The 12,709-nt window shown below is 46.5% G+C and overlaps 1 protein-coding gene across 1 annotated transcript in view; it reads left to right on the forward strand.

Moving 5' to 3' along the window:
• The window catches only part of CASS4 (Cas scaffolding protein family member 4), a 38,504-nt gene that overhangs the window by 11,059 nt on the left and 14,736 nt on the right, over positions 1 to 12,709 (forward strand). Inside the window, exon 2 of the mRNA XM_012803817.2 lies at positions 9,184 to 9,606. Coding sequence (XP_012659271.1) covers positions 9,184 to 9,606 — 423 coding nt within the window. The remainder of the gene's footprint in view (positions 1 to 9,183; positions 9,607 to 12,709) is intronic.

The raw sequence follows: 12,709 nt of genomic DNA on the forward strand, positions 1-12,709 counted from the left end.
AAAAAAAAAAAAAAAAGAAAAAGAAAAAGAAAAAGAAACACATTCAAGGGGAGACCATTGTCTTTATAGATGATCAAAGAGCTTTCCCCATTCTGCATTTGCTCCCCCTATGGACTCTGTGCTCAGCTACCTGGTAAAGATATGTGACTGGATATTTCACTGATCTCATAGCAAAACCTCCTACATCCAAGGAAATCCTTCATAAACTCAGGGATTCATATTTCCCATACATCAAAGGATCTTTGACATTTACAGTGTAGGCATTTTTTTTTAAATTATGCTTTATGCCTGTAATCCCAGGACTCTGGGAGGCCGAGGTGGGAGGATGGCTTTACATTGGAAGTTCAAGACCAGCCTGAGCAAGATGAACACCCTGTCTCTAATAAAAAAAGAAAAAATGATTGTGGCATAAAAACTAACACTTCTTGTATGGCCCTCAAAGGGGAAGTATGAACAATTCCACCACCTGGTCTTAATACCAAGAATTCTTGAAAGTCAGACATGGAATCAGTGCTAAACACACACAATTTTTCATAGAAGGATTTTAGTAGAAGAAAAACGTCCTTCTTATTGATCTTGGAGATCTGCATCTTTGTACAGAGCAGGGGCCCCAAGGTCACCTGCCGCTCAGGGTCCCTCCCCATTTACCTTCTATTACTGGTTTGGGACATCCACCCATTTACCATCCCCCCCTGCAGGCTGGTAACTCATGGTATGACCCCTCCTCCAGGAAAACAATGACTGGGCTACTTAGAGGCAAACCATCGTGTGAGCTCTACTCTCTACTCTCAGCACAAGAGCTTGAATGGGGAGTGTGTGAGTGATAAAACATGGAAGAAGCAGGATTGGGCCATGATGCTGTTCTGACATTGTGATGGGAGAGAAGGAAGGAGCAGGAGAGAGCCTCAAACCAGCCGGCAGCTTGCACAGTCTTTTTTTTCTTTTTATTGTTTCAGATTAATTGAGGTTACAAAAAATTACATTTGCATTTGTTAGGTAGCTTCCCTCTTATAATTGTGTCCTGCGCCCAAGAGGTGTGCCATACGCCCTGACATTGTGCCCATTAAGTGGGAGCACACCCATCCCCCTCCCTCTCTCCTCCCTCATTCCCCTGCCCCCTACCTTGAATTGATTTCAGTTTTTCTATTATATGGGTGTGTATTAGATTGCCTGTTGGCTTCATATTAGAATTGAGTACATTGGATTCTTGTGTCTCCCTTCGTGTTATGGAGTTTACTAAGAAGAATGTGTTCTAACTCCAGCCAGGTTAATACAAAAGATGTAAAGCCTCCATCTTTTTTAATGGATGAATAATATTCCATGGTATACATATACCACAGCTTTCTACTTCATTCCTGGGTTGGTGGGCATTTCCACATCTTGGTGATTGTAAATTGAGCTGCGATAAACAGTCTAGTGCAAATGTCCTTATGATAAATTGATTTTCTTTCTTCTGGGTAGGTGCTTAGTAATGGGATTGCATGGTCAGATGGGAGGTCTAATTTGAGTTCCTTGGGGATTCTCCATACTGCCTTCCAAAAAGGTTGTATTAGTTTGCAGTCCCACTGGGACTGAGCAACTCGGCAGGAGGGGGGCTTTGGAGCAAAGACTGCCCAGTAGAGGAATTCTACACTAGGCAGAAACGATCAGATATTTGGTTCAAGGGGAACCTGAGTGAGGCCCTAAAACCCCAGCAGCAGGCTGGACTCAGCAGCAAGGGCGCTTCCCCCCGACAGCGTGGTGAGGTTTTAAAATCTGCCTGAGTGTGCCACTGCCCCCGTTACTCCACTGTCTAACACCCGGCCTGCCTCCCTCACACATATTTCTTACATGTCTCCTATTTGAGTTTGCAGCTCCTACCTATAGATGTCTTCAAACCTAGCTCCTTCTAGACTTACATGCATGTTGAATCAAGAGTTAGCAGACTCGAGTTAGGAAACAGACTTGGACTTGAGGTGGCCATGTGGAGAATTGGCAAGAACAGACTCCAGGGTCAGACAGGTGCGAGTTTGAATCCCACCCTACCACCTGCTGCTGTGTGACCTCACTTAGCCTTGCCTAGTCGCAGGCTCCACAGAGCACTCGAATGAAGTCAGCAGAACCGACGGTGTCCACCCCCCAGCTCTGCTACTCTTGAGTTTCTGAGCTTTGCTTTCGAGTTAACCAAAGAGAATGGAGGTGGAAGGTGAGGCAGCAGTGAGTGAGCTGTGCACGTGGTGCGTATGTGCGGGTACCCAGCAGCTGGGATTCCCTCCTAGGAACAGAGCTGATGGAGGAACAGAGGTGAAGGGGCAGTGGGTGGCTTTTCCTCAGCTCATCTCAGCCACTCCTGTCTGGAACCGGCACCGTTGCTGATGATTCTTCACGCTTCTCTGGCAGACAGACAGTATGGGGATGAGTTTGCCCTCTATACTCTTTCAGCCCTGTATTCCTGCAGTCCCCACTCCTCTTTCTCAAGGCTCACCTCAAGTTGGCACCACGGCCCCCACCAGCCCCTTCCCTATCAGAAATCCAGCCTCCACGCTCAGCCGAGCCACAGGCACTTGCCACCTGCACTGGACCATGGCTTTGATTAGCCTCTGGTTTCTCTGTGTTCTGTGCAATCCATTCTGCACCCAGTACCTAGACACAAACAGCAGCCACTACCAAAATCCGGCCCCAGGTCCCTCGTTTACCTTTCTGGTTCCTCCAGCTGCACACACGCACATGCTCACTCACTCCCTCCAGCCTCCACACAGTTCTCTTCCCCCGCCTAGCTGCTCTCCACCAACTCCTGATCTCACTAACTCCTACTCACCCCCATGGAAGCTTCCATGACCGCTTTACCGGGTAAACTTTCCCCGCGCCCGCACTTGCCACTACTTCCCAGCAGCACTCAAACTCTCTCAAAACTTCCTGTATTTTCTTTCCATTGCTCTTAAAAGAAATAGAATCCCTCTACTTGTTTCTGTGAACACTTGGCTGGAATTCGTCTCCTCCACTAGGATGCATGTGGCATGAGCTCAGGAATGATTTTTCTGTGCCACTGCATCTCCCGCAGGGTGCCCAGCAGAAGGGAGCTGCATGAGATGACCTCAGAGGATGAATAAATGAAGTGTGGCTTCTCAGCCCTGCAGCTAAAACCACTCTGCTGATGGAGTTTATTTACTTCTGTTGTTGTTATTGTTGCAGTTTTTAGCCAGGGCTGGGTTTGAACCCACCACCTCCGGTATATGAGGCTGGCACCCTACTTCTTGAGCCACAGGCGCCGCCCATGCTGATTGGGTTTAGATCAGCACTTTGCATCTGGTGGATGTACAAAGGCCTCCCTGGTTGGGTTTTCATCTGTAAAAGTCATGTATCTTTGCCCTTGTTTCCCTAAGCTCCGCCCCCTGCTTCCTCCCAAATGCATATTCATTCTCCTTTCCCCTCTCTCAGCTTCTGTATGAAGACCGACATTTGGGGGAAATTTCCTTTTTGGAAACTGTTTAAGAACCTTTCTTCCATTGTGCCCGGAATCTAATTGCCTGTGTGCCCACAGAGAACAACAATATAAACACATGGCTTCTTCGCTCCTTAAGTATTTACATAAATGTTTCCAAGTTAACACCCTATTAAGGAGCATTTTGTATGCAGCTTGGGCAGCAATTCCAATGGTTATTGAATTCCTGGCAGCTGCTTCCACCTGTTATCCTTAAAGAACTCAGCACAGTGCCAGGAGCTCGAGTGCACGGTGAATGTTTGCTGCTGCTGTGACGTGTGTTCTCACCCCACAGCCAGGCGGCAGTGAGTGCCTGAGCCTCACCTTGTGTGTGGTGGTCAGGGGCCACTCCTGAGCAGAGACCTGAAGGCAGAAGAGTGTTGTGAGCAGAAGGAAAAGCAAGGGAAAGGTCCTGAGGTGGCCGCGGGCCTAGGGCATCTAAGAAAAGTAAGAAAACATGTCACTGGAGGGAAATTAACAAGGAGAGGAGCAGAGAACCAAGGAGCTAAGCCACTCTGGGAGGTTAGGTGCTGCTCTAAGTGCAGTTCTAACCAGTTAGAGGATGTTTTGTTTTTGTTTTGTTGTGTTTTAGCAAGAGAACACCACCATCCAATTATGTACATAAAATATCACCTGGCTGGTGTCTGGGGATGAGATTAGAAGAGAAAAAGCAGAAGAACAGGTGTGAAGAGACCGTTTAGAGTCCACCTGACCTTGGACAAGTCATTGGATCTCTCTGACCCTCAGTTTTCACATCTGTAAAATGGTGAGAAGAAACCCTACCTCTGAGGATCTGAGAATTAAGTGATGTAACTGTTTCACTGCACCAAACACCAGATAGGTCCCTATTCAATATAGGGACCTGTTTTCCCTCCTTTCCAGGTAGGGAACTCTCCAAGACTTCCCTCCCACATGGGTTTCATTCTTCCTGTGACAATTATAATGAAACACCATACAGAAGGGAGTCATGTTGGGCTGCATATTTAGAGGTTTTCAGCTTTTTTTTTTTTTCCTGGAAGTTTACAATTTTTGAAGAGGTTGTCCCGAAGACAGGACACCAAAAGTACAAAGTAAAACATATGTGAAGAGTAAGACTATTCCATCTTGAACAGCTGTGGGTGTTCACTGGGGTGAATAATCCTAAAAGTCCATTGCTCTCTGGGGGAAAAAAATCTCTGCTTTCAGAGTAGGCAAATCCACCAGCTAAGCTGCCAGCAGTCTGGACACTTCGGAGCCCCTGCCATATCGCAACAACCGCTCTGTCCAGAGAAACACAACATCTTGTTTCCAGACAAATGCAAGCACTTCTCAGTTGATGAGCTTTTTCTTTTAAAGCTGCTTTAAATAAATGCCCACCAACCCAGGAATGGATTAACAAGCTGTGGCATATGTACACCATGGAATACTATTCAGCCATTAAAAAATGGAGACTTTACAGCCTTTGTATTAACATGGATGGAAGTGGAACACATTATTCTTAGTAAAGCATCACAAGAATGGAGAAGCATGAATCCTAGGTACTCAACTTTGATATGAGGACAATTAATGACAAGGGGAGGGGGAGCAGAGAGAGGAAGAAGGAGGGAGGAGTAGGGAAGGGATTAGCAGAGAGCGGGAAGGAGGGGGGGTGGGGTCACAAGGAGGTGCCACACCTTTGGGGGGCAAGACACGATTGTCAGAGGGACTTTACCTAACAAATGCAATCGGTGAAACCTGGTGTCTTCTACCCTCAAAGAATCCCCAACAAGAAATTAAAAAAAAAAAAAGGAAAAAAAAACTGCTTTAAAGGTACGTCATGGCAATTGTGGAGGTTGTGTTTATCTTTTCCCTTTCTTCCCAGTACAGATGGTTGAAATATAATTTTCATAAAGTTAAAATCATGACTCTCATGCAAATATAAAATGAAATGTCAAGGAATTTTATAATGTGATTAAATGAGGGAACCAATAAGGTGTTAAAACCAGGTCAAAGATCATTGAGGAAGTAGGTATTTATAGACAATTTAACTAAGGGATAATAAGAAGTGGTTTTAGGGCTGATGGGAACCTGTTAAAGTCCCATGAGGTAATAAATTGTAATCGTTCTATTTTTTCCTACTGAACAAAAATTATTTGCCTCTTAAACGATATCTATAAAGTACATGGAACTTTGCTAATTCTTGGCCTCTAATCAATACTTTTTATAAGTCTCTAAACCCTAATCCCTTAATGCTTCGTCTCTGCTGGTTCCCCAAGCTGAGCTCCCACATTTTTGTGAAACCCACTCCTAACGCATTTGAGGAGACTGATTCAGTGTGCCGACTAGCCAGGCCTTGGAGTCTGTTCATCATCCAGACATCTCAGTAGTCATTCTTACCGAAGGCCTCCCCAACACGTGGGCAGTGGATCAAGAGAGCTTCCTCCTTACAGTACTTTAAACAGAAATAGGAGCGCTCATCTCGGTTCTGGGTGACTTTGTATCTCCTAAAAACTTGAAAATGGGGGCATTACATTACTCATCCCTTCCGTTAACTCAACAAGTAGCCAGTGCTCTCCTGTTATGTGCTGGACCCCGGAGGATGCGATTCAGAAGGAAGAGGGTTTAGCCCCTCCTGTCCTGGGACTTATGTTCTAGGAGGGAGACAGACACTGAACCCATGTCTGCCCACCCAGGGAATTAAAAACAAACGTGATCAGTAGATGTAGAGATATGCTGACCAAAAAAAAAAAAAAATGGTGATAACTAGTTTGGTCTGGGGGAGGGTGTCAGGGGACCCTTTGTCTAAGAAAGTGACATTTAAGATGAGTCTAGAAGGGTGTGTGGGATTTCACTGGGTGGAAAGCTACAGACTGTTTGGGGGTAAAGGAAACAGCATGTGTGAAGACTTGAGCCCTCAAACAGGGTGGTGCCCATGGGTGCTGGAGGGGAAGTGATACCCAGGAGGTGGAGGCCTGGGGAGGAGCAAAGGCACCCAGGGCCTCGAAGGTTCGGGTAGAGCTTACACTTCACCAAAAGGGTAGTGAGGAGCCACTGAAGAGTGGTAGAGAAGTGAATGGCATGACCAAAATCTGTGTTTCTGAAAACTCAAGCACTGGACATATTCAATACATGGATTTGTTAAGGGACAGGTGGCTGGCCCACAGAGACACTTGGTGGGATGGCTCGCCCCCAGAAGGGCTGTCAGTGTTTGTCAACTCTGCCTCAGCTCCTGCCTCTCAGTTTAGTCATGTAAGCTCACTGGACTCATACGAGTGATAATTTTATATCTTCCCTTTAAGCAGGACCCCAGTGATTTTAAAAAAAATTTTAAAGTAAAAATTAAAAACAGAAAAGAGAGGTATACATGTAGCAATGTTTCCTACATCCACACAGACCTGCTTGTCTGTTTAAGATGGCATTTATTAGGACTGCATTTTTGTAAGAGGAAAAAATATTTGATGCACAAAGTACAATAATTCTCTACAAATGTAACAGGAGGTTGTTCATTTTTGCTTTATTTATGAAGCAAATGTATGTGCAAGGGCTAATGAATACAAAGAGTGCAATTAATTGGAAGAAAGAAAAAACATCTGGAAGAATAAATACCAAAATGGAGCAGGTATCTTTGAATTATGGGAAATTTTTATATTTTTCTTTTTCCTTCTCTATAGTTCCTAATTTTTCTGTAACAAACAGTTATTGATATATGAGGTCTGACAGTGAAGTTCTTGAACTCACCCTAGAAAAAGTGCTCCATACCTCCTTGTTGAATATCATTATGGTCACTTTCAAAGTACTCCCCTTGGGGAGCTAGGCACCAATGCCAGCACCTACCCACCCTTCAAAACTATTTTGGAATTCTTTTTCTGGAATAGCCATCAGAGCTGTTGTCATGCAAAGTCTGACAATTAAGTTCATAAACTTGCTGCCATCTGCTTCTGTTGGCAGCACCATACAAACAACTCAGTAAGGTTTCATAACCTTGGTATATCAGTGTCTCACAGCTGTGTTCGTGCTGGATGTGTGGTGGTGTTTTGCTGAGTGATGTTCTGTATCATTGTTGTATGTTTTTGTGTGCCCTGTAGCTACAGCTCTGATTAATATTTCAGAAAGAGTTACAAAATTACTTTGAATGGTGGCTTAGGCACTGGCATCAGTTGATAGCTTCCCAAGGGGAGGGCTTTGAAAGTGACCATAATGATATTCAGCAATGAGGTTTGGAGCACTTTTTCTAGGATGAGTTCATGAACTTAATTGAAGGATCTCATAATAAAAGGTGAAAGGGGACTGCTTTAAAACCTGCAGAACCGGCTCGGCGCCTATAGCTCAACTGGCTAAGGCGCCAGCCACATACATCTAAGGTGGCGGGTTCAAATCCCCAGCCTGGACCCGCCAAACAACAATGACGGCTGCAACCAAAAAATAGCCTGGCGTTGTGGCGGGCGCCTGTGGTCCCAGCTACTTGGGAGGTGGAGGCAGGAGACTCGCTTGAGCCCAGGAGTTGGAGGTTGTTGTGAGCTGTAATGCCATGGCACTCTACCCAGGGGGACAGCTTGAGGCTCTGTCTCAAAAAAAAAAAAAAAACCCTGCAGAACCAATTGCCTTCATGCATTATAATGGAAAGTTCAGGCTTGGTGTCCATAACTCCGTGGTTAGGGCTCCAGCCACATACAACAAGGCTGGTGGGTTCAAACCCAGCTTGGACCTACTAAACAACAATGACAACTGCAGCAAAAAAACAGCAGGGCATTGGGGTAGGTGCCTATAGTCCTAGCTACTTGGGAGGTTGAGGCAAGAGAATCACTTAAGCCCAAGAGTTTGGGGTTGCTATGAGCTGTGACCCTACAGCACTCTACCAACGGCAACATAGGTAGACTTGTCTCAAAAAAAAGAAAGAAAGAAAAATGGAAAGTTCAAATAATGGGGCTTTAACCATCACAGCCATTGCAACAAGATATTTTTAGGGGGACTGTGTGGTTTACTGGAAAAGGATGGGTCAGAGACTTAGGGACACTAGGTTTGATCCTGGCTGTGTGACTGCAGACGAGTCATGAACCCCATGTCTTTTGTCATTCCCTCATTAACAAACATGTACTGAGCATCTGCTGGTTTACTGGGCCTGGACCAGATGCAGGGGATAGAGGAGCAAAGACCTAGACTGGAACCTCCAATCCAAGTCAGAAGAAAAAGAGCAATAGCAAAAAGTGCTCCATACCTCATTGCTGAAATCATTATAGTGACCTCAAAAATAGCAAATGGCAATGTAATGTAATCATTGTAACGTAGCAGCCACCCTGTCCTGAGTTCTCATTAAATAGCAGGAATTGTTAATTCACACCATAGCCCCGTGCAGTAGGTATTACCATTATTCCCATTTTACAGATGAGGAAACTGAGGTTCAGAAAGGGTAGCTAATCAAGGCTACACAGCCAGGAATTCCAACTCAACCATGTGTTATGCTTAACTATGGAACTATGAAGGTCACAGTTTCCACACATTGAAACTGGACCCTAGGGCATATTATGGCAAGTCAGCCTGGTCTCAGGGTGCAGGTAAGTCTTCCCTGAGGATATGAGATTTATCTAGAGATCCCAAGGATGGGAAAGAATAAATCAAGCAAGGGTGGGGCCCTTGAGCCTCTGGGATGGAAGAAATAAAATCCGATAGCAGCCATGAATTTGTGCTCAGGTTTCTCAGTGGTGCTGGCACATTGGTCACTGGCCATGGCGCTAACAGGGATTCTTTTCTCCCTCCCCCACCCCTAGACACTCCTGGCCAGGGCACTTTATGACAACTGCCCCGACTGCTCCGACGAGCTGGCTTTCTGCAGAGGGGACATCCTGACCATTCTGGAGCAAAGTGTGCCAGAAAGTGAAGGCTGGTGGAAATGTTTGCTCCATGGGAAGCAAGGCCTGGCCCCTGCCAACCGCCTCCAGATCCTCACAGAGGTTGCCACAGACAGGCCCTGCCCTGTGTTCCTGCGAGGCCTGGGAGAAGCTCTTGCCTGCTCAGAGGAGATCTACCAGGTGCCCACTCTGCTCCACCCTCCTCCACTAGGCCCTGTCTATGAGCAGATGAAGAGTTGGGTAGAGGGACCCACGCCCCCCATTGCCCAAGTCTATGAATTTCCTGACCCACCCACCAGTGCCAGAATCATCTGTGAGAAGACTCTAAGCTTTCCAAAGCAGGTATGCATGTCTCCAAAGGAAAGAGGTGGGCCAAGGGATATGGACACACCCAGGGGCTTAACTGCCCTTGAGTCACAGGGGCCCCTCAGATCAAATGTGAAAAATGGAAGCCTAGATCATTGGCAATCACAACTGGGGAGCTTGTCTCCTGGGCTGGGATGGAGAGCCCTGTGGCCCCCAGCTTCTCGTCATTCACACTCCTGGGTCCCTGTGATTCCCCAACTTCCAAGACTGGCCATGCTCAGTGGGCAATAGATATGAGTGCAATTATGTGGGGAGGCACCCTGGATGTCCATGAAGGAACACCAGGGCTGGCTCGGTGCCTGTGGCTCAAGTGGCTAAGGCGCCAGCCACATACACCTAAGGTGGCGGGTTTGAATCCAGCCCGGGGCCCGCCAAACAACAATGATGGCTGCAACCGAAGAAAAAAAAATAGCCAGGTATTGTGGTGGGCGCCTGTGGTCCCAGCAACTTGGGAGGCGGAGGCAGGAGACTCGCTTGAGCCTAGGAGTTGGAAGTTGCTGTGAGCTCTGCCACGGCACTCTACCCAGGGGGACAGCTTGAGGCTCTGTCTCAAAAAAAAAAAAAAAAAAAAAAAGGGGGGGGGGGGGGGGAAAACCAGGGCTGCCAGTGGAAAGAGCAGGGTTGAATTTCTAGCAGTTCAAAGCCAAGAAGTTACTCATCCATTTAAAATATATTTCCCTTGAACCCAGAATTTTTACTTCTGGAATTGCTACAGAAATACACTAGCAGGCAAACATGTGTCTGGATCAGGAGGCTGTGGCCAGTACAGCACTATTTGTTACAGGGAAGAACTGAGGATGCCTAAAGGTCTAGGGTGCTTTGTCATTTGTGTTTTAGAGACAGGTCATATAGCTCACAGTAGCCTCAAACTCCTGAGCTCAAACTCCTGATACTTTTGCCTCAGCGTCTTGAGTAAATGGGTCTACAGGTGTGCACCAGCTAATTTTCTTATTTTTTATTTTAGGGATGAGGTTTTACTATGTTGCCTAGGCTGGTCTCGAACTCCTAGGCTCAAGCAATCCTCCTTCCTTAATCCCTTAAATTGCTGGGATTACAGGTGTGAAGCACAGCACCTGGAAGATGCCTAAATATTTGTTAATGAGAGGACTGATGACACAAATTTTGGCATACCCACGGCACACCACTGTGCAGTAATTTAAAAAGATGAGGCATTCGTATGAGGTAGTTATGAGTGAGAGGAATGAGCCATTTAAACCAAAACCAAGCACCAACTCCAGATTCTTTTTTTTTTTTTTTTTTGAGACAGAGCCTCAAGATGTCCCCCTGGGTAGAGTGCCCTGGCATTACAGCTCACAGCAACCTCCAACTCCTGGGCTCTAGCGAGTCTCCTGCCTCCGCCTCCCAAGTAGCTGGGACCACAGGCGGCCGCCACAACGCCCGGCTAATTTTTGGTTGCAGCCGTCATTGTTGTTTGGTGGGTCCGGGCTGGGGATTCGAACCCGCCACCTTTGGTGTACGTGGCTGCCGCCTTAGCCGGTTGGGCTATAGGCGCCAACTCCAGATTCTGTACATGAATGTGAAGACCTGAGGGAACACACGGAGGGTGGTTACCCCGGAGGAAGTGGAATTGGTTAAAGAGAAAGCGAAAGAAGGCAGTGAACAGGGACCTCGATTTTTATTTACTCTCAGGTCCCCAGAACTTAGGACCAGGCCTGACCCAGGGTAGGTACTCAACACAAATCTGATAAACAAATAGATCGGGAAGTTGATTTTTATGCTAAATTGAACATAGATGATATCTGTAAATTTTTAACATTAATTTTCCTAAAACAGAGGAAAAGAATCATTCAGTAAACAAGAAAGAAAACTTTTTTTTTTTAAATAAAGGAAGGAAGTAAAAGAAGGAAGGAGAAACATGATATACGGTTCTCCCCCAGGGCCTGGCCTTCATGAAGTGTTATGGATGGAGAGGCAGATTGCACAGTCCCCAGTCACTGCAGGCATTTCCTGCCATCAGATGTTCTGCTTTTAGCCCAAATGACACATCCCACCTGGCCAAGCCCTGTGTCCAGGGAAAAGGCTCTCCCCTGGAGTAGGTGCCCTGGGGACCCCGGGAACAGGCTGCTCAGCCCTCAGGCCTCTTGTACACCAGGTTCCAAGGCTGCCTTCAAACAAGACCATGTTGATTAGGTAAAAGGTTCTGAATACGTAAGATTTTCTAACTCCCTAGGCCACAAGGCATGAACAAGACAGCTGGTATGTGGAGCAGCTGCCACACGTAGGGGCTGGCTGCAAGCGCTGGCTGAGCCTCAGAGACCCTAACTCTCGTTTCTGGAACAGCTGGCCCAAATCCAACTGGCCCAGATCTAGGCCTGGCAGGCTCTGAGCAGGGCCCTGTTTGTCTAAGAACAACAAGTAACATTGGCTAAAGTTCATTAGAATTTTTTTCAACGCCATTAAAAAAAAACACAAACTCAATGGCTAGCATCCCCCCACCCCCCCAAAAAAGAAAACAGATGCAACCTCCTCCATGGGTGCACTCAGGACCATAGTGCCAGGTTCCTACACGGTGTTGAGTAAAGACTTGTGGAGTGAGGGAAGTCGACCCCACACAACATAAGGTTTCAGAAGCGTGGATGCACCATCGCCTTCCAGAGTGACACTGGTATGAAAAGAAAGATGAGTTTACTGCTGAAACTTAACTCAGACAAACAGGGCATTGGCTGTGAGATTTGTCCTTGACAGGAAGCATGTCAATCACCTGAGCTTTCCCGGTGATACAGGAACCAACAGGAACCTCAGTGGCGCAGGGTAATTCAGGGCCTCATTGCCACAGGGCAGGGTTTGGAGATGACCATGCTAAACACCCAGAACACCCAGGCCACTTTTCTGCTTTTTCTTCCTTCCCTCAGTTCCCTCCACCTCTGCCCTATCTACATTTTCGATCTCTCCCTCCTGCCCTCGCCTAATTTTTAATTTATTTTTTAATTTTTATGTCTATAAATGTTTTGCTTTCTCTGGGCTTGGGGTCTCTTAAAGCAAGGGATGTAGGCTCGGTGCCTGTCGCTCAAGTGGCTAAGGTGCCAGCCACATATACCTAAGGTGGCGGGTTCAAATC

Source organism: Otolemur garnettii, unplaced genomic scaffold (assembly GCF_000181295.1).
Source record: "Otolemur garnettii isolate 467f Iridium unplaced genomic scaffold, OtoGar3 scaffold00023, whole genome shotgun sequence".
NCBI lineage: Eukaryota > Metazoa > Chordata > Mammalia > Primates > Galagidae > Otolemur > Otolemur garnettii.